Source organism: Chaetura pelagica, unplaced genomic scaffold (assembly GCF_000747805.2).
Source record: "Chaetura pelagica isolate M959 unplaced genomic scaffold, ChaPel_1.0 scaffold68, whole genome shotgun sequence".
Classification (NCBI taxonomy): domain Eukaryota; kingdom Metazoa; phylum Chordata; class Aves; order Apodiformes; family Apodidae; genus Chaetura; species Chaetura pelagica.
The window spans coordinates 4682578-4704466 of NW_009954407.1; the positions used below are offsets into that span (position 1 = coordinate 4682578).

The 21889-nt window shown below is 38.1% G+C and overlaps 1 protein-coding gene across 1 annotated transcript in view; it reads right to left on the bottom strand.

The window, feature by feature from the left end:
- Positions 1–2044: 2044 nt before the first annotated feature.
- SLC13A1 (solute carrier family 13 (sodium/sulfate symporter), member 1) overlaps positions 2045–21889 on the bottom strand; it is a 22478-nt gene continuing 2633 nt past the window's right edge. Inside the window, exons 3-15 of the mRNA XM_010004308.1 lie at positions 21183–21319; positions 17753–17940; positions 17106–17163; positions 16952–17018; positions 16280–16443; positions 11128–11247; positions 9846–9944; positions 9653–9754; positions 4971–5074; positions 3958–4067; positions 3130–3291; positions 2290–2427; positions 2045–2188 (exon numbers count right to left, since the gene is read on the bottom strand). Coding sequence (XP_010002610.1) covers positions 2045–2188; positions 2290–2427; positions 3130–3291; positions 3958–4067; positions 4971–5074; positions 9653–9754; positions 9846–9944; positions 11128–11247; positions 16280–16443; positions 16952–17018; positions 17106–17163; positions 17753–17940; positions 21183–21319 — 1593 coding nt within the window. The remainder of the gene's footprint in view (positions 2189–2289; positions 2428–3129; positions 3292–3957; positions 4068–4970; positions 5075–9652; positions 9755–9845; positions 9945–11127; positions 11248–16279; positions 16444–16951; positions 17019–17105; positions 17164–17752; positions 17941–21182; positions 21320–21889) is intronic.

Sequence of the window (21889 nt, forward strand, 5' to 3'; positions counted from 1 at the left end):
GTCTGAGTTCCATGCTAACCTTGCTTTGAGCAAGAGGTTGGATGAGCTGGTCTTCTGAGATCCCTTCCATTTTTAATATTCTATGATTCACTGTTTCTGCTGCTCTTGTATCATCTGGAAATTACTGACATAACTGGAAAATTGATACCTGGGAACTTTAGAGTAGTAGCACTCTCTTAGCTGGATCTTGTCTTTGTGCCTGTAGGACCAAAAGTGAACATAAACCCTGAACTCCTTTCTGTGCTGCACATTCTTCTGGGAAGTCACTGTACACTGAAATCCAAGACCTGCATCTTGGATTATCTACTTGTATAAGTGTTTCTCTCTAGTACCTGATGTTAGAGGCTTCATTTAGCAAGGTGTTGCATATCTGTAAACATAGCCATTACTTCAGGGAATCAATTAACATTATTTGCATAGTGACAGCTCCTGCTTGGCCAAGTCATGGCCAAACACTGTATAAAAAACCCAAAAATCAAACCAAAACAACAACAACAACAAAAAACAAGCCCCAAAAAAGAAAAGGAGGGTAGCCATCCTAGAGAGACAGCAACCTCAGCCAGGCTGTAAATTGTGGTGGCATATACATAGAGCAATTACTTACACAAAACCATCATAATTAAGAAAAAAAGTGCTTCTTGAATAACTCATTGCAGCTGAACCTGCAACTAGCAGCTGATGAAAGCAAACTCTATATATAACAATCCTTTACACTGTATTCTGGCATTATAGACATATGACTGATATCTCTACCCTAAATACGCACTATCAAAAATAGATGTAAACCATCTAATCAAAAAATAAAACCGCTTTTTTGTTGTTAGGAAAAAAAATGATCATTTACACAATCTGTAAAAGACAGGTTAAGGTTTACAACCATGGCACAGGTGCCCCAGGGAATGACCCAAGCTAAATACATGCAGCTTTGATTCAGACTATTAACTCAATGCTCTTTACAAATTGTCATGGGTGAGAAAGACAAGAGCACTGTAGTCCTTACTGTGAAAAACATGTAACAACCGTATAAAACATCATTAATTGATGATAGCTTTGAACTCCAAACTTCCATTCTGACTACATTGCACTCTTTTGTGTTTACATGAACACAGTCAGTCTAGTAACCCTAAGCTGCTATTTGTTCTGCAGAGATCACGAGACTCCTGGTGAAGATGCACTGTAGTCTTGACTGCTGGATTGAGCATCACATCTTCAGCACTATTTTGTGCTTTCTTCATCAAGGGGATATAGCTCTATTTTTGGTAGAGGCAATGATGATGATTTAGTACCTCCACTCATATAGCTCAGCTCAGATCTATCAATACATATCTATCCAGAAAAATACTACACTAAAACAATAATGACATGTTTCAGTGAGGTCCGGGAAGGAGGTAGACTAAAACTATGCTTAGGTATAAATTCTCCTTCCAAATTAAAAGGTGCTTAACTGAAAAAGTGCTGTGTAAATGGTCATGCTACTTTTTTCCATTTTCTGTGCATTTTTTGTCAAGTCTGTAAACTATGTGCCCAAGACAATCCCCTGCTTGGTCTTTTATTTGTGATCAACACCATTTCAACGGTGTTTGAATCTGGAAAACAGAAAAACGATATGTTCTTTGACAAGTCCCAGATATCTTCAAATTAATAGTAACAAAGTATATTTGAAATAATAAAGTCTAGATCTCACTACCCTGAGAATGGGGATGAACTGCCAGTGACAATGTCTATGCACATTTATTTTTCCCTTCATAATATGAAGACATAAAAATTCAGACTAGCTGAACTAGATTAGAAACCTGATCTAACGTCATGACATTTAGAAAGTCTAGCACTCTTTCTGATTAGACTCTCAGATTGGATCATCAGTCTCTGGGACTGTGAAATACAGCATTTATAGAGAAGTGGATCCCTATGGTTGTGGTGACAAAAAGCATTTTAAGTGACTCACCACATGTTAGTGGAAAAGAAAAGAAACAAAACCAATGCAAACCAATCCCCAGGATTTTTCCTTTTTTTGTTGTTGTTTTGTTTTGGTTTTTTGTTGTTTTTATAGCCCAGTGCTATTTGCAGAAGGAATGATTGGTGCCCAGCTTGGGTAAGTATAGAGGTCAAACATAGGCACTATCCATGTCATAATTGCAAGCATAACTACAGCAACTCCAATGATGTTGATGCCCAGACCAGCTTTCACCTAAAGGAGAGGAAAAAGAAAGCAGAAACTCACATCAAGACACTGAAGAAAGTTTTAAAAATGCTAAAAATCCTCACTGGGGAGTTTTGCCTGAAACTTACCATGTCCATAACATTTAAATGACCATATGAAAATACAATGGCATTGGCTGGGGTGGGTACAGGAAGCAGGGATGCGAAGGAAGTACACAAGGTAGCAGGTATCAAAATGAAAAGTGGGTTCACATGGATAGCTTCAGCCTATTGCAAAACACAAGAGAGAGAGCAGCTATCAAGGGACACGTTTGCCAAATGAGACACATAAAGACTAACTTGCTAACACAAGTGAACTGTGGACAGAACTGCTGGTTTAAATAGTGAGAAATCATAATTTCTGATAATTCATTTTTAAGATTATATCCAGGAATGCTTCAGAGGAGAAAGCCAGATTCTGATACAGTATAACTACTGAACTTTAAATTCACACCTGATGTTTTCTAATGGTAATTGAGTCCATAAAATAAAACTATTGCAAAGAGTGTGCTCCATGCATGAGCACTAAAAGCAAAAACACTGCAAGAAAGAGCATAAAGATGAGTTTGTATATAATACATAGGAGGGATTCAATGAAGTGAGGGCTAAGGTTTCTTTGTAAGAGAGGGGAAGGGCATTAGTGTATGTCTAGGCTGGCCAAGAGGAATATCTATAGGCTAGAAGATGATCAGTAAGTTAAAGATGATAAGACAGGACACAACTGAGGTAAGAAGAGAGGAAATTTTACTGAATTTTAAGCATCACATGTAGGAAAACCCCAAAACAACCAAGTATCCAGTGCACAACATACCACAGCAAAAAATGCATTAAATACTTTATGGAGACTTTCAAAAACTGCTTCTTTGAGTAGCTGTATGATTACATGAATAACAGCAGATTCTGATTAAAAATAACCTGTATTATACTCACCAAAGGAGCTAGTATGGGCAAAAATATTGTGATGGTAGCTGGGTTGCTGGCCACTTCTGTTACTGAAGTGACAATAAGACATGATATCAGGATAACCAGCCACAAGGGTAATGATCCTAGAGGGGTCAATTTACTTGCTACCCACTCTGAAAGTTTTGAAACCTGCATAAGAAATAAGACAACATGATTATGCTTTACAAATCACTGAAAATTTAATAATGGTATAGAACAGGAATTTATTCATCTGCTAATTGTGAAGTAAGAGAGAAAACATTTGAAACATTTTCCATATTCCTACCATGTTTTAAAGTACAGTTTCCTAATTCAATGTTGTCCTCATAGGAACCCATGCGAAATATATTCCATCCAATATATTCCAGTTATATTTGCATCTCTGAGAGGTTTAGAGGAGTCATAATCAGAAAATTGCAATATGTATGTATCAGGCTGGTTGGGCCCAAACCTGCTTAACTTGCTGAAGTAGCCAGGAGGTCTCCACATGGGAGGCGACTCAGTGACATGGGACATTAACCCTAAGGCTCTGGAAGCAGTATCTGCACAACTCCTATGACCATCAGGTTTAAATTACATAACAAACAGTACTCATCATCGTGCATAATCTTTCAAAAAAAAACAACTCCTCTTTTTTTTTTCTTTTTTTTGGTAATCCTGCTTTCTGAACATCTTGAGTGTTCATCACATTTATCGTGTTCAACATTGCTACAGAATAACTTGCTACAAGAAAATAACTGTGAATTCGGTGCCCGTCTGAATTGATCCTGATCTGAGTCGTGGCAATTGTTCAGTATCTCCTATAAATTGCGTTACCTCACAGCCGTCTGCCAGTGCAAACCCGCCACCAACAAGAATAGCTATTTCCCATGGCATGCATGACTGAAATTCCTTCCAAGTAATCAGTGGAGTGTAACCAAAAACAGCTAGAGGAAAAAAAATAATTATAAAAACCCCCAACTCTCACAACAAAACCCCCAACAACATTTTAAAACATGTTGAAAAACATTTTGACATAATCTCTCTGAGGAAGTCCTTGGGAAATATTCAAAGGCAAAATGTCATTATTGCAATATGAAAAAAAGTCTTTGAGATGGACAACCTGCATTTCCTGGGATGGATCCTTAGCTGGTAAAAACTGTGGCAGCCTGAAGACAACAAGAGCTACAACAGTTTCCACCAGTGGAGTGTTGGCCCCTCTCCCCTCCTTCCCAATGGGGAAGATAGCTATGGGATATCAATGAGTTCAATTTACTCGACAAAACTGCACTATTCAGACCAATTACTGAGCAAGTACTGTTTCACTTAAGACTCATTTAGGTTCTGAGTGTGCATTCCCTGTGAATCCCCAGGTCTCATTGGTTTCAGCAGCAGAATTGAATGTGTACAAAGGACGTGCTGGAGGTATATTTGAATCAGGGTAAGTTCCATTTTGAAGAGGAAAAATTAAATGAGAATGGACTTTATCATGTAAAATTTTATAGAGCCCCTTAAATAAACAGCAACATTTTCAAAAATAAACTCAACCCCACCCCATGCAGTCCCATTCAAAGCCCATTGTAGTCAATGGAAAGGTGGTTTTCTTTAGTGGCAGTGGGCTGCAGGTAGCAGGTTCCTGCCCAGCACTACCTCCTTCTGCTCACAGTTCTTAGTCCTTAGTGCAGACTTCCAGGCCAGGGATGCTTTGTATCCCAAGAAAGCTATTATCCTGTATTGAGATTGTAACATGAGTATTTAATGACATTCCTCTATCAAGTGCAACAAGTTATATTTATGGTTGTATCTCAGACACCCTATTGTTGTAAATTCCACATCAAAATGTACTCAACTGTTTTCTCCATTTGAAGTCCTAGACAATGTTTTTGCTGGAATAATGAAGAACAGGAGACCTATCACTAAGGCAGTTGTTGAATCCGTAGCATAGCCTTTATACCTAAGGAGAAGTTAAGAAGAAAAAAATGCATTAATATGTGTAGTCAGGAAGAGTAGGGTAAAGGAGTGAGGGAGAAGATGAGGCCACAGAAAGGAGCTGTTATGGACTGACCACAGCCCAACATTCTCCACCCCTTGTACCGCTTGGTGCAGTGAAAGACGTAGAGAAGTCAAGAATGGAGTGATGTTGAACCTGGAAAGGAAGGGGGTGGGGGAAAATGTTTGGGAATATCTGATGCTTAAACAGCTAATTTTCACAGTTCAATGATAAATTAAATAAAATTTACAAGCTTTGTAAGAGATTCAGTCAACAGACCATAAGAGAACTATGCATATCCATAAAGGATGATGCTTTTGTAGCTAAGAGAAGGCAGCAGAGCTGTATTATCATCCTCCTATGACTGTCACTATTAGGGTTATAGACACAAGGCCTATGTTTATTCAGTGATTTCCAGTGCTTGTTAAACTGATGCAATATCCTTCTAACTTGTGCAGAGTAGCCTTAAGATCAGGTAAGGTGCCAAGCTGAGCTCTAAGGCAATTTTAACACATTCATCTGATTCTGTTACACACAGTTAAGTGGTGACATATCCCAGTCTGACTTGTTTCAGTCAAGAAGGTAATTCAAATAAGTAAGAATTTTGCTGAAGTAAGTTAAAACAAATAATTTCTTAACCTCTGTTATTATTCTTTTCTATTTTCTGTAAGTTCCTCTATAAGTTTTCCTTCTCACTTTCCCTGGTTGAACTAAGGAGGTGCAATTTTTTGTTCACAAAAGCTTAGTAATATAATGCAAAACGTCATTCTAAGCAAACCTACTTGGGACACACACAACATCTTACCCTGCTGCTATGAAGACACATATGGCATCAATCCAAAGAGAAGCTTTTCAATCATTATCAAATTTTGAGACAAACATTTTTCGAAGCCCATCTATCCAAACTGTAATACAATTGTACATGTAGTATCTACCTGCTTATAACACTGCAAATCTGATTGTCCTATAAGGAAGCAAAAAAACTGTTGATTAAGGAGACCTCACAATTGGAGATCTCACAATGGACATCTCTGTAGAGAACTGGGCTGTGGGCAAAAGCATACAGTTCAAATACAGGCCTTGTATTGGAAGTAAAGAAAGGAATAGACCATGCAGAAAGAAAGAAAAAAAAAAAAAAAAAAAAAAAAAAAGAATACACTCTGTCAATCATCTGAGGAAGTGTAGGAGAAGCCCACCCTGCATCCATCAGCTGTAATCAGCTGCAACCCAGTGTTGGAATTTCTGTTCCTTATGAGGCTCATAAAGTCCCGGCCAAAGGCCAACTTGAAACTCCTGCAATTGAAGCTAATACCTTACAGCTTGGAATCAGTCCAGGACATGGAAGGAAACCACTGTCATCAAAATGATGTGTGATCTGTGCCATCAACAGATGGGGAAAAAATAGGTGCTTTTACCCTCTCCTGCTCTCCATAGTGTTATATACCATTTACTAGGACATCCTGCTGTCTGCTCCAGAGGGAGATAACAGGGGCTCAGGGCCAGACAGTGAAGGATTACCTCTTAATAGATTTCCAAAATTTCCTTAAGAAAAATACAGTTGGTAAAGGTAATGTATATTTGAAAGGCATCTGATAATGCTGCTTAAAAATGAGCTCTATTCAATACTGAAACAGCACAAATGAGGATGGAAAATCATCTGACATTTTAAAAATGTAGCCCTTAAAAAGTGGGCATGAATCATCATTAAACACCAGTATTTTTGCTGGGATTTAAAAAAAAAAAACAACAAAAAAACCCAAACCAACCAATGTTTATATATTAAAGAGGTTTTCAGTAACTGATGACTATGCACACAGGGGGCTGACAACATTGAACATAAATGGTGAGAGTAACGGGAATTTTTTCCTTGAAGCAAAACTTTGAGCATTCCATTTAGTTTCTCAAAATAAAGCTTATAATGTGATATAATTAGACCAGAAATGTGTATCCTTAAAGTACCTATCACAGAGCAGTTTTGAATCTAGCAGGGAAAGACAAAAACAGATGGCTGGAAACTATATTCAGACAGAAAACAAGGTGCAAGTTTCTCTTGTTTAGTTAGGTAACAGAGATGATTATCCACCAGGACACGCCATCAGGGAAAGCAGTAAATTCCAAAGTCTGAATAACCTGTGCTTTGCCACCCTGATATCAAGCCTGGTTGCATCCTGAGACTTCATGTTACAATAAAATAAATCTGTACTGGGCCTAACACATGGAACAACACAGCTCTTCTGCATGTTAGAATAAATGAACTGATAGTCCTATCTGCTTTAGGACCCTGGGAGTGGTGTGATTCCCACCTAGGAAGATTCACTCACTGGTCTGAGGGGCCTCAATGTTATTTGCAGCACTGACCTTGCAGCTTTTCATAAGGACAAAGCTCACCTGTGCAGGTGACAAAACTTCCTGAGGATGACTTTTGACCATGGGATAAAATACTGCTGAAAGTAGGCACTATCAGATTTCTGAATAGAAATCAGATTTCTAAGGGCAGAGAATACTTCCTTACAATTATTCCTGTAACACAAACTTAAGGAAGTTGTGCACACGTCAACCAGTGCACTCAAATCCAAAAACCTGAACAATTTTGTATAGGGAGGCATTAGGGAACAAGTGTGTAAGCTGTGGGTTGTGCACTGCTAGAAGCCTCTTGGACATCACAGTGATGAGTACAGAGTAACCACTGATGGAACAACACTTCCTGGGTTTTGAGTTCTTTTCCCTGTTTCTTTTTTTTTCTTTAAAGAAGATGGCTCCTTGCCCCATTCATGCATCTTGGCTGACAAGTTTTCATTGCTCAGAAAAAAACAACAACTTAACTGCCTGGTTTTATGCCTGTTGCTGCAGTTGGTTGCTAAATGAAAGCTATCTAGAAATAGGCAAGGTCTGAAGAGTAAGAAATGCTTTATTTCACCTTAAAGGTTTCGTGAGGAACTCACACAAGCTTTGTTCCTCTTCAGGTTACCTCACCCAAATTATAACATGATTCAGCCTAATGTGACATGACATGTGCTTGCATTCCCTTCCATGGAAAACATTAGAGGGTATCCACAAAGTAACGCAGAACCTGTAATCATGCTGATGATGAGAATGTTCTGCTTTTCCCTGCCAGTGAACAAAAAAAGGAACCAGATAAATTCAAAGAGGAAAATGTGGATCTCTGAACTGAAATAACACATTTGAGCCATAAGTCCCATATTTCAAAGGTTGTTTAAAATGTCTACTTTTCAGTATGAGATGTAGCTCTTTAAAGGGTGCTACATGAACACTGAATGTTAATAGGAAGCAGAAAGAGAAGCAAAGACAGACTGATTGCTTAGCTAGCTGATTGCTTGATTAGGTCAACACTCCAAAACCTCTTCAAGAATACAGTGTTTTATATAAGATAATGATAATCTGCTCTGCTTTTGTTACAAGGGGAAAAAAATGTTCTTTTGCAGTTAATTTTTTATAAATAAAAAAGGAGTAATTTTAAAACAATCTTAGTTTTAAACACAGTTTAAAATGTTATTTTTACACAAAGGAATTTTGCTTTGCACTTCAAAATTCAAAGAGCTACAACTGTTCTTATAACATCACCTACCAGACTTCCTGGTAGAGCACCAGGGAGGGTGTGTGACTGTATGAAAAGTGGGAATATATGTAAAAACAGGAGACATGATGGATGCATATTCATGTCAGTTCTGACAGACACACAGGAAAACAAAGTGGAAAATTACCATCCAAGTCCAGCACTGGTCTTTGACCCATCCAGTAATAAATGTTAAGTCCAGAAGGATCTAAACAACACAAAGTTCTGCTCCTCCCAGTCCCACAACTACTTCCCAATACTCAGGAGCAAAACTCAGACCTTTATCACAGAAGAACAGAACTGAAATTATAGCAATTACAGCAAGAGAACAGAAGGAATCCCAGTATTATAAGTTCTTGCAAGAGCAACTTATTTCTTAGGGAAAGAATTCTAGGTGATCCTGGGAAAGGGACTGTGTAACCAAGCTGCAGCAAAAAGCAAACAAAATTAATATTTCCTGAAATGTTCCTAGTTTTTGGTGGTTATTTGAGCTGTGAATTTGAGAGAATTATGTATTAACAGATAGTAATTTATATTATTAATTAGAACTGTCAAAATAGGGGATGTTAGCCTGCATGCATACAAGTGTGGCTGTCACTAAGGGCACCAGGTCAAAAAATTCTAACCAAAGATTGATTCTTGAAATTACAGATTTGATGAAGAAGTAGGAAAACATAACATCAATCATTATGCATTCTCCCTCATCAGATCAAGTCTAAAACCTAGGTGTAATCTTTCTTATTTTTTCCTGTAATGGTTTTAATGAATTTCTGATACTGCACTATGAAATTGCTGAAGTTTGTGTATTCTCTGTACACTGCAAAGGTTTTCAACACCTTCAACTGGAATATTGCGGAAGTATTTAAAGTTTATTGCTTGTTTGTTTGATTGTTCTATGTTGAGGAGACAAGAAAGGATGTAGTTAAGACACAGTACAGTTCTGTTGGTGTTTCAAAAAGTTTACTTACTTTGGGAAAAGTGAAGACCATCCTGGGATGAAGCCAGGATCTCTGGTGAACCAGAGCAGGGTCATTAGAATGAATAGAACAAATGTGACAATTTCTGGGTAGCTGTAACAGAAACAGAATGTATTATATACATTTTCCTGAATTCACACTTTGATTTACTCACAGTTGTTTGCAGATTTGTAATTTAACACACCTCATTGGTCCAAGCTTCTTGTACTCCTCCTGAATCACCTGTGCTGAGGCCTCTTCTCGAGCTGTTTTTTTCTTTCCACACTTGAACATGTTTTTAAAACTGGAAAGTAAATCAGCAATATTGAACAATGAATTAGGAGTGTATAGATAAAAATGAAATAAAATTTTCCAGTTGCCAACAGCACTTCTTAAGAGTAAAATTTTCACTTTACAATTCATTGTTTCCTGTTTAATTACACACACCAAACCAAGCATATTGGAATTCATTGACAAAGCCCAGTAGGAAACTGACAGAGGCAGCAACAAAATGTCTTCTGTTATTTCCTAGCTCATTTGCCCAGTAAGGATAAAACTTTAATCACCAAAACTAATTGAAACAATCAAACACATATCCTTGCTATTTAATTAAAGTCTTCTATGAATTTGCTTAACTGTGTTTTATAATGAAAAATTTGTATCCTATGAGTAGCCTTCACACTGCTCAGCAGACCATTTGCTACCAGCTATGTTTTCTTTCTTTTGATAAAAGAAGAATAGCAAAACAATCAAGCAAAATGAAATAATAAATGTTCACATAGAGAGTGGTAAGTGTGATGTGATTTTAAGTCTGCTTGAAAACAAACCATCTCACTCTTCTCCTGTTGCACCATTAGTAGCCAGATAATGGTGGAAGACAAATGTCCCCATTGCTATTTCTGCAGATGTTAGTGAACTCAAGGAGAACAAGGCTTTGAAGAATCAGCCCAAAAAAAGTATTGTCCTCTCCAAAACTTTAAAAGCACAAGCTCTAAGGGGACAAAACCCCCACGATATCACTACACATAAATATTAGAAAAGTGAAATTTTTTTAACTGCACGTTTACAAATATAGTAGTCCAGTTTAGAAGACAGTGCTCTAGTGTTCAAGCCTATCCCTGACTCCAGTGAAGGGAAACATCCTGACTATAAATCTTCCAATCTTACACCAAATTCCATAAAATGTCAGTATTTCTCTGCCTTGCATACGTACACTGTTTAATGATGATGTATGTGTATTCTAAAGAAATGTGTATTGTCATTTGTAATGTGGACTTTTCTCATTGGGCCAAGTAGTCAAGAATCCTTATTTTCAAAAATTATTTTCTCATCCAGACACTCAGCCACACTACTCAAGGATGTAGGATCACTCTTGCAGCATTATCTTCCTATTGAGCCTGTTAAACTTAGATTAAATATTTGCTCCTGGTACAAAGTATCCCTTCTATCATCAGCCTGTAGTTTTATTGGTTGCAGCATTTACTTACTCAAACCCAAGGAAAAGCCACTGGAGCCAGACCCAGGAAAGCAGCAGAATAATAACTGTGATGGGGATTGATAGAACAAACCAGGATCCAAAATTGATGCACTGGCAAGCTGGGTAACGTCTGGAGAAAAGGAAAAAAACTGTTCAGTTGAGCTTTGCAAAGGAATGAGGACTTGTGAGAAGTGCCAGAAAGGCCTGCTGCAAGGGAGTGCTTCTGGATGGCAGCTGACTTCAGTGTGAGGTGTCCTCTTCCCTCATTCTGCTGTCCTGTTCCTGATCATCACGACCACTAGTGAAAATAGCTGTGCCAGTTATTTGAGCACTGGATTAGCAACAGGCCTGGGGATCTGACACTAATCTAGGTATGTCTAACCTGAGTTCAGTAGGCAAGAAGGGCCACCCACAGAGTTAAGGACTATTAGGACTACAAAGAAACAGAACTTGAAGAAAAGCAGTTCCATGAGGAGAAACTTTAGCACAAGAAAACATATTCAAATGAACAAGCTCTGATGAATTTAGGAGACGACAGTGGAGACAACACTGAGACTTGCATTTTTTTAAGGTATCAGAAGGGATTTAAAGCTGATTAAAACTAATATTATTATTTCTAATTTCCAGGAAAGGAACATTCATTTGTTGGGTGGATTGTCTCTCCAGTCACCTTGTTTCTTTGAAGCTGTCTTAATCTGCTGCTTACTGATGTGGACCATTCAACCAGAGCTCTCCCTGACATGTGCATTTAAGAAAAGGAGAAACAGGCTTGGTTTTCTGAAATAAATTAATTTACTGTTGAATGAGATAGATGCCAGGTAGGCAAAAAGGCAGAAGTCATTCTTCCTTTGAGTTTCTCCAGCTCTACTGAGAGAGCTCTTAATGCTAAAAGTGAGAAATTCTAGTCTTCTATAACAGACTTCCTCCTTGATGCAAAAATCAGATGGAAGGGAAATGACAATGTCCAAGTGAAGGCTGAAACAACAATTTCCAATTATTAGCCAATCTTTTGTGTTTCAGGCCTTGCTAGAAAAAAAGAAATGCTGATGGTCACAAAAGTCTTTGAGGCAGTAAATTATTATTATAAATGCTTTCTCAAGTATTGTGCAAATTTTAGGATTAATCTCTATTTATTATGATGCTTTGCTATCAAAGTGCCAGCAGGGAATGAAACACAACTCCTACTCACTTCTTGAGGCAATGCGCTGAATTGCAACTATACACAGTGATAAGACAGTAAAGCTGGAATACTAAAAGGCATTCTGCTATTCTATAGAATTTATTGATTAGGTGGCATTTAGCTTTTATTACATAATTAGCCACATCAGTTTCTGAATATATGAATACCAATATAGGAAAATACTTATATCAGCATAGCATTGTCTTAACATTTCATCACTTGCTGAAGTGTTTTATGGTCTTTCCTGAATTATGTATAATAGTTGCTTAGTGAGCAACAAAACAAGCTATTGAAAAATTTATAAGAAAGAGTAAACTCTGTTATAAAATGATAATTTATTGCAGTCAGGTTTCACAGTAAGATTTTGCAAGGGCGAACATATATGTGTATATTTGTAATAATCTTGATATTAAAGTTAGGTATTCTTCATCAATAGAGCAATTATTTCCCAGGCAGACTCAATGATCAATTGGAATGTGTTAAAAAAATATCTATTATATAGTGCTGTTTGGTTTAGCTTCTATTGTTGGATTATCTACTACAAGTCTTGCCTGAGGCAAGGATGGACAGGGCACACTGAACTATTGAATTTCTAGATGTATTTCCTTTGGAAAGTGAAAAAGCATAAGTGACCTTAATAATCCTTAATTTACATGATTCAATGCAAACAACGATAAAACTATTTCCAGGAAAACACTATAAATGCCAGCAAATTCAGTTTAGAACAAATCCAGGTAAGATTATTCCCTGTATGAAATTGCTTTGGTTGAAAAAAATATGTTAGCAAACTTTGATTCTTTGTGTTGGAAGAACAAAGTCAGTTACCAGAATAGGAGTCAAGAAATGGAGTAACTGGTAAGTGAGCCTTACTGGAGAGCCAAAGGTTTCATCAGAGGTTTTGCTCATCCTCAAGCACATGAGTGTCTGACAAAGTGTTGTCTTTTAAGCTTTTATCTCTCTAATCTCTCCACAGGCTTCCCCTTGCCCTGGGATAAAGCTCCAGGATCCACAGGCCTGCTCTAATATGGCCCAGCTGTGAACCTTGGCTTGCAGTGCTGAAGAAACTGCTTTGTGTGGGAAAGAGCTGTAAGAAAGTCTCTAGAGCAGAGCTGTGTAAGATTAGATGGGTGATACTGCAGATGTGAGATAACTGACATGGGGATCTGCAGCAGCCTGAAGGGTTCAAGAGGAAAAGCACCAATATAGAAAGGATAGACTACTAAAGCAAAAATTTATGGAGTCAGAAGAAAGAGGCCCAGCACCACAGATAATCTGTTCCAGGGAGCAGTGAGGATCAACCCATCTCATCCTCACTCATCCCTCCCTGGGGTATCTTGTGAGCAGTGATGCGTGGACTAATGCTTAGCCTACTACTTGGTTACACCACTTGTTGGTGTGTTAGATAATACTTTTCCTTCCTGCCTGCCTGCCCCCTTTCCACCCTTCCTCCTGCCCTTCCCTCCCTCCCTTCCTCTCTCTTCTATCTTTTCTTTCTTTCCTCTCTTTCTCCTTTCTTTTTCTTCCTCCATTTGGGTATATTCTACACTCTCTTTTGTAGTGTCTCTTTGCATCAATTGAAGAGTGAATAGAGTGACCCTGAAAGGATCAGTAGGAACTCTGTCTTGAAATGGAGCCCTTACAGAAGTTGCTTTCCCTGGCAGGGAGGGCCTTGCATCAACATTTGCACTGCATCAACATTTCCCCTGTTTGCCTCTGCCTCATGGAACCCAGCATAATTACAGGTCCTGAATCAACAGCAGGTTGAGGATTCCCAGCAACCCACAGGCTCCAATGCTAACACAGATACATTTGTTTCCTCTTCATGTGACATATGAAAAGGAGGGAAGTAGAGAACACATTAATTAGTAGTACCCACTCATTTCAACTTATATAATACTGAACTTGTGAAGACATGATGAATATGGAATTTTGTAGTGCTATTTTAAGTGTTTTGTCACTGATTGGGAAGCCCAGGAATATGCTGTTATGTACAGGTCATTGGCTGAATTTTTCTACTTTAGATGCTTATGATACATTAACATAGACTGCAAAGGTGTCCAAGTCATGCTAACAGGTCACTTCCCTCTTCAGATAGGGCATAAATACAAACGTGGCCCCTAAGGAGAAGGGGAGCAAGACAGTTAAATATAAGAACATTTGCACGGTTAGGTGGGAGATTCAGCTTAAGCTAAGGATTAGGCTCAGTGATTGTATAAAGATTAAACAAAATCCTGGTGGGGTAGAAAACTGGATTGCACATGCAGTGCTCTATGCACAGCCTATGCTCCTAGCCAGGGAGAGAGCAACAATCTGCTTATACGTTCTTGAAGAGATTTTTAACAGCTAAGACAAACTGAACAACTAGCTGCAAGCCAGTTTTCTTCAAGTTTCCTACAACTTCAGGGAAATGAACAAAATAGTTCTTACTCCTATAAATCAATCTTGGATTCTTCAGAGCTCCTGAGTGTGTGAGGTCTGCTTTAACCAGAAATGCTCCTATGTCTACAGGTTTAAGTCTGAAGGATTTATAATGCTGTAATCTACCCTGTGTAGTTCTTTGGCCCCAATAACAGGCATTCTTAAAAAGTCCATACTGTTTCCATAATTGCTGTTCTCTTAGCACAGGCTGATTTACCACTTCAGTTCTCTTTAGCAGCATACTGAAGCCAAATTTCATCCATTCATGGAACAAAGGCTGGAAGAAAATCTATCAATAACTGGTCTTTCACCATTTTCCATATACAATACAGAATAGTAGGCAGAGGGTAATAAAGAGATTGTGCTCTATTTTGTTCTATTTTAAAATTAGAATATTTCTGGCAATGAGTAGTTTGCAGAAGAAAAAAAAGTTCAGCAAGAACTCTTGTTTTTTCAAAAGCTTTGGAATGAAATCTGACAATTTTCTTTTCAAAGTAGTTCTACTTAGAAAAGAAATATGAAAGAATGTTTTTAATAACCTCAGAACAATCTGTCACACCGAAGGTAAATTTTCAGATTGGTTTGAAATTATTTGCTTTTTCTTTTGTTAATGGTCCTAAATTCCTCATTTCAACGATGTACAAGGTATTCCCTCCTAAAAGTCTCCTGATGCTCTTTGCTAATGGGATGTGAACTTAGCTGCTGCTGTACTTAGAAAAGAGTAACAGTCCTTTAAGGCCAGATAGTGTCTTCCTCTTCAGATAAGCACAGCTTTTTCCATGTAGCTGTTCAAAGAGTAAAGTAATGTTTAACAAAAAAATGATCATCCTGTTGTGTGTATTGGGTGATGACTTACAGCCTTTCCAAGTGTAAGGTAAGTAATAATCACAGAATGGTTTGAGTTGGAAGATCATCTGGTTCCAACACCCCTGTGTGGGCAGGGACACCTCCCACTAGATCAAATTGCTCAGAGACACATCCAACCTGGCCTTGAAGACTTCCAGGGATGGGTCTTCCACAACTTCTGTGGGCAACTAGTGTTCCAGTGTCTCACCACCCTCACACTAACTTCCTCCTAATGTCTAACCTAAATCTCTCCTCTTCCAGTTTTAATCCATTCCTTCTTGTCCTATCATTACAAGCCTTTGTAAAAAGTCCCTCTCCAGCTTTTCTGTAGGCCTCTTCAGGTATTGGAAGGTGCTATAAAGTCTCCCCCAAGCCTTGTCTTCTCCAGGCTGAACAGCCCCAACTCCCTCAGCCTGTCCTCATAGCAGAGCTGCTCCAGCCCTCGGATCATCTTTGTGACCCTTCTCTGGACTTTCTCCAACAGCTCCGTGTCCTTCTTATGTTGGGAACTCCAGAATTGGACACAGTAAATACAACCATGCAATTTCATTTTCTCCCTTTAACAAAAAATGGCAAAAAGAAAGTAATACAATTAAATAATATAGAATCAAAGGGTAAGATTTCTAAGTCATTTTAGAGGAGCCATGTGAGAGCTCAGGAAAGAACAGTGAAAATTCTGGATTAAGAAGAATGCAAATGATTTCATATATTTTCTTACGTATTGAAGTGTTCAGCAAAAATCAGATTAGTTGATGTTCCTGTGATTGTGGTCAGGCCTCCAATGGTAGCAGAATAAGCAACACATAAGCACATCACTTTGAAAACCCCGCTGTATTTGTCCTTTTGGCTTTTTCTCCCTGCTTCAGCAGGCAGTAGGTCCGGCTGCAAAAGAATATACACCAACTAATATGTAAGAAAGGCTCATCATCAAACAAGAAAATAGGATTCAAGGATGTCCCAGAAGAGCCAGACAATGTGATGGCAGTACGGCTGCACACAGTGTGGTTTGGTTTGTTGTTACAATGTATTACAATTATTCACAAAAAGGAAAAGGAGGAAGAGTCACATTCTGAAGTCATTTTTCTGAACTTTCTGTCTTTACACAAGAATTACTTTAGATATACTGATATATATACACACCTGATAATTAGAGTTTGTACTCTGGTGAAGCTGGTTTAGCTTGTGTAAAATACATTAGGAGCACAGAGCCACTAATGAAATATCTACATAAACAAACTCTATGTATATGTGAATCTACACATATAACTCTTATCCACATGAAACTAACTTCATTGCTAGCTGTGCCATGTTAGGTGTTACACTGAAGTGAGATTTAGGGTAATATGAAGTTACAGACATCAGCTGCATAAAAAGACAGCACCTTAAGTACCTGTTCCTTTTCTTTTTCTTTTTTCTTTTCAATTGTGCACACTGTACTATCCACATCATTGTCATATCTGGAAAAACAAAGGTATGTATTGTAAGAAACATGTTCAGTTTAGATTAATTCTTAGAGCAGAATTTAGTAAATTAATAACTATTACCCATTAACCTGTTTTTCTTTCTCTGTCCAACCACTGCTTTCACGTTCTCCTATGTTTTCTGTAAGACATTGATACAAAGACAGGTAAGTATTTAAGGGAGCAAAACTGGGAAGTGTCCATCAACACATCCCATTCCATGCAATCACTTCACATAATCCCACAAATGCATTTATGTGTCCATTTTAAAAACAGCTGATTACTGCTCTACTTCATTACTTCCATTCCCCAGAGTCTGAATCTTCTGATGATCTTTCTAGTTTACAATCCAACTGTGCATGCAAACAGTTAAGATTCATTTGTTCTCCCAACCCTACCCTAGAGCTTAAAGAGCTGCTTTCTCTTTCTGTCATTTAACCCCCAGTGTATGTATAGTCTGTACTCATATTTCTTTTCAGACATTTTGCCAGGTTGAACAAGCCAGCCTCTTGTCCCCTCCTCTCATTCAACTGCCATATTCTGCATCTGATCAGTTTTAATTAATCCTTGTGAACATGAGAGGCCTCACACGGGGAAACCCAAGGAAAGTCTCACAATGAAGCAGGTAATGATGCTACTTCCCCAGCCATTCAACACTAGTTTATGTGGTGGTGTTAACTCTGCTGCAGAGTGAGGGGTGGGCAGAGACAAAGATCTCACTATTTGCCTACCGTCCAGCTCCAGTGCTGGGTTGATGGAGCCGTTGGAGCAAGACATCTCCAGTGCATCAGCTTCTGCCTCAGCTCTGATGATCTGCTGAGCTACAGCCTCTACAATTGGCATCACCATGGCAGCAGCAGAGGTGTTGCTGAGCCACATCGACAAGAAAGCACAGCTAACCATGAAACCCAGAGTAAGCCTGGAACAGGAGAGAACAGTCTGTGGCTGCTGCAAGCAATACCTCCCATCACCACATTTATATTTGCATATAAATTAAATTTTTTTCACCTGAAAGCTGGGATGCAGGAAACACTTAAAATTTACAGCTTGTAATTGACCTCTGAGGAAGTTTATGGATTAAAATTATCTTGATTAAAGACACTGATACTATCATATTTGAAAGGATCAAATATATTACAAAGTCACAACAGAAGCAATAATGTTTATTTACAGAATGATACTGTACTTGAGTCACCTTTGAAGAAAGAGCACTATGCATATCACAAGTTCAAATGAATGTTAAAATGGCTATACTGCTAATTCTATTAATCTCATATTGTACAAACTAGGTCAAAATCCCGGACTCATCGTTTTGGCTGTAAGTCTTCTAAATACCAGTCCAAGTGTTACAGAAAGAAATATTAACAATTTGCTAAGTGATACATAACTTAGTTTTTAATGAGAGCCCCAAGACAGGTGTAGGGATCATTTGTGCTTCAATAAATATCATATTTGATATTAAATAGAAAAGTCCTCTAGACTTCCTGTCCCAAGGTGTTTGCAGTGTCACTAAACACCTGCCAGGTATCAACACAGTGAGAGAACAACTGTGAGTGGAGGGACTGTGGTGTTGCAGGATTTTTTGAGAAGTCATTTGTGCCTTCACAAAGCAAGTAAGGATTACTTCACATATGAAGGCAAGATTTTGTACAAAAATAATATAAACCATATTTTATGATGTGAAATACCATTCAACATTACTTATAGCCTTTCATTTTAGCTAACAGCAACAACATTTCAAACGATTTTTTCTCAATAGGGTCACCTTGCCTTTTCTCTGTGTACTTTCAATCTGCAGACCTGCAAGTGGGGTACCTGATTCCATGCAAATTAACATCAGTCATATAAAACCCATTAACTTTACACAGTTTTTTATTAGGTCATCAGATGGAAGTTGGGGAACAACTGTATTTCAGGAGAAACTTTTCTGCAGAAAATATTGGTCAGGATAAGCACACTGAACATGAGTAAAAATAAAAAAATATATAACCTAACCTGTTCAGCCCCAGTTTTTCTGCATTATTCACCTTGCAGTTTCATTAAAAAATATTCTGCACAGCACCTCGGATGATAACTTTACTTACATTCCACTATAAAATCACTTTTTTCTACGTAATGCACAATAAATGCCTTATTACTCTTTCTAGTCCTTGCAGGTTGCATAGATGTATTCACCTTTCCCTGCTAGTCTGCAAAGCAGACCACATAGCTCAAATGAGGGGAGGCCTTTAGGGACTCATAGAACCACAGAATCATTTAAGTTGGGAAAGACCCTTAAGCTCGTCAAGTCCAACCATTAACCCAGCACACTGCCAGATCCACCACTAAGCCATGTCCCTAAGTACCACACCTAAACGTCTTTTAAATACCTCTAGAGATGGTTACTCAACAACTTCCCTGGGCAGCCTGTTACAATACTTCACAACCCTTTTGGTGAAGAATTTTTTCTTAATATCCAGTCTCCCTGGCACAACATGAGGCCATTTTGTCTTGGCATGTCACTTCTTACCTGGGAGAAAAGACCAATACCCACCTCAGCTACAACCTCCTTTCAGGTAGTTGTAGAGAGCAATAACATCTCCCCTCAGCCTACTTTTCTCCTGGCTAAACATCCCAATTCCCTCAGCTGTTCCTCATAAGGCTTGTGTTCTGGACCCTTCACCAGCTTCATTGCCCTTCTCTGGACACTCTCCAGAACCTCAATGTCTTTTTTGTCGTGAGGGCCCCCAAAATTAACACAGTACTCTAGGTGTGTCCTCACCAGTGACAGGTAGAGGGGAACAATCATTTATCTCGTGCTGCTGACTACACTATTTCTGCAACAAGCCAGTTTCTCCAGGAGAATGCAGAATCCAGAAGAGTTCTGGATATCTATTCTACTTCCACTGTTGCATCCCCTATGTCCTCTAATGAAGAAATCTCCTATAATTATGCATATTCATCACTTTGCAGTGGGCATAGCTAATGAGCAACAGATGCTGAGAGGCAGGAGGATCATCACAGATCATCTTAACATCCTTTGGTCATGATCAGGAAACATGATAGAGCTGAGATAATTATGAGGAATGCTGCTTCCTCAGGGTTACTAGGCTGTCTGTGGAGTTGGTCTAGGTATCCTCAGTATCTGGCTGTGGGTTTCTGTGTCCACAGCAAGTTCTACAGCAGTGTTCAGCTTAGCACAGTACACCATGTACTTCTGTTCTCCCTTTCAAGATTTCAGCCAACAGCTGAAAGTAGAAGTAATAAAAAAAAAAAAAAAGAGAAGTTGAAATAACTAAAACTGCATCACTCAAGAACATAACTAAAGATAATGAGAGGCAATTGAACAAGAATGTAAGGAGCATTTTGTCAAAAAAGAAACCTACCAGCTATCAAAAGATGCAGAAAAAAATCAAAATACATGTGATACTTAAAATTAGACTAGACAAATCACTGAGGAATAGAAATAAAACAAAAGAGGTGTTATTAGTTATATCAACTAAGAATAATTTCATTTTTTAGACCTGGGGTTTCTGTTTTCTCAAACTTACTACTTCCTGTCATTCTCTGCTTCCTGACTGAGAGTCATAAGTATCATGTGCTCTGGGAAGCCAGACTCAGTCTACAGATCTTCTCTGCAGCCTTAGTGGTGTGTTGACAGATGAATTGGCAGGCTTAAATCTCTTCTGCAAGCTTGTAAAGTAAGCAAGGAAAAGACTTTTCAATTCTTAAGTGAGCAAGTATTTTTTCCTCACTGTGTATTTGAACATTTCTTGCATTTGGGGAAAGTGTCCAGGACTTTGCAAAAAGTATTGAAATGCAATTTAAAAATAAGCATAGAACACATTTTCACTTGTAGGCATCAGATATGTAATGTACTTACCACCATTAAGAAACAGTACCCTTATATTATTCACAAGTTCATCAGAATATTTGTTCAGAAGGATCCTTATTATGAACAGAATCACTGCAGGGAACCTTCAATTGGGTTTCAGAAAAAAATACAATAAAGTGTCACCTACAAATCAATCATATAATTTCAAATATCTACTCTGTTTCAGTAAAAAAGAAAGGCTGGATTTCTAGTGCAGAAAAAAAGCAGTTGGCAATTATTTCTGGAATACATAGCTTTCCACAGGCATTATTGTCCTTCAAGTACATACCATATTGTTTAGCACATACCATGCAGGGTTGACACCCACCAGCATCACCATTCTTAAAGCCACTCTTTTGTGGAAATTCCATTTTTCTATTGACGTTGCCAAACAAATTACTCCAATCAGCAGCAGATGAAAGTCTTTAAAATAAGCAGATGCTACCTGAAATATTTTTTTTTAAAATAGTTTGTTAACTAAATAATGACTTTCAATTAGTGTTTGGTATTATTAGTTTAATGAAAAAAGAAATAATCAATTTGGGTATATATTGCTATAAATATCAATAAATGATTTTGGCTTAAATTTAGGCTGTTAATTTCATTGAAACTGTTTATTTCATTTAACCAAACCATGCAAGAGTAACTGCACTAAACTGCATAGTGTTAAAACAAAATTAAAAATAAAGCTTATGGTATGAACAACATAAGATCATCAGTCACATCTCACATATTGATTAAATCACCAATGAAATGCTGCTTTTATTAATTTAGTCATCTCGTCATCAGACAAAAGAACAACTTTAAACAGACTTGGAATATAACCATCTGTGGTGTCCTTTCCTTGACAGGAAGATGTATCTTCACCATTTTGCACATGGGGTCGCTGGTGTGTCATCTCACTTCTGTAACCTTCCTTCCTTCCTTCCTTCCTTCCTTCCTTCCTTCCTTCCTTCCTTCCTTCCTTCCTTCCTTCCTTCCTTCCTTCCTTCCTTCCTTCCTTCCTTCCTTCCTT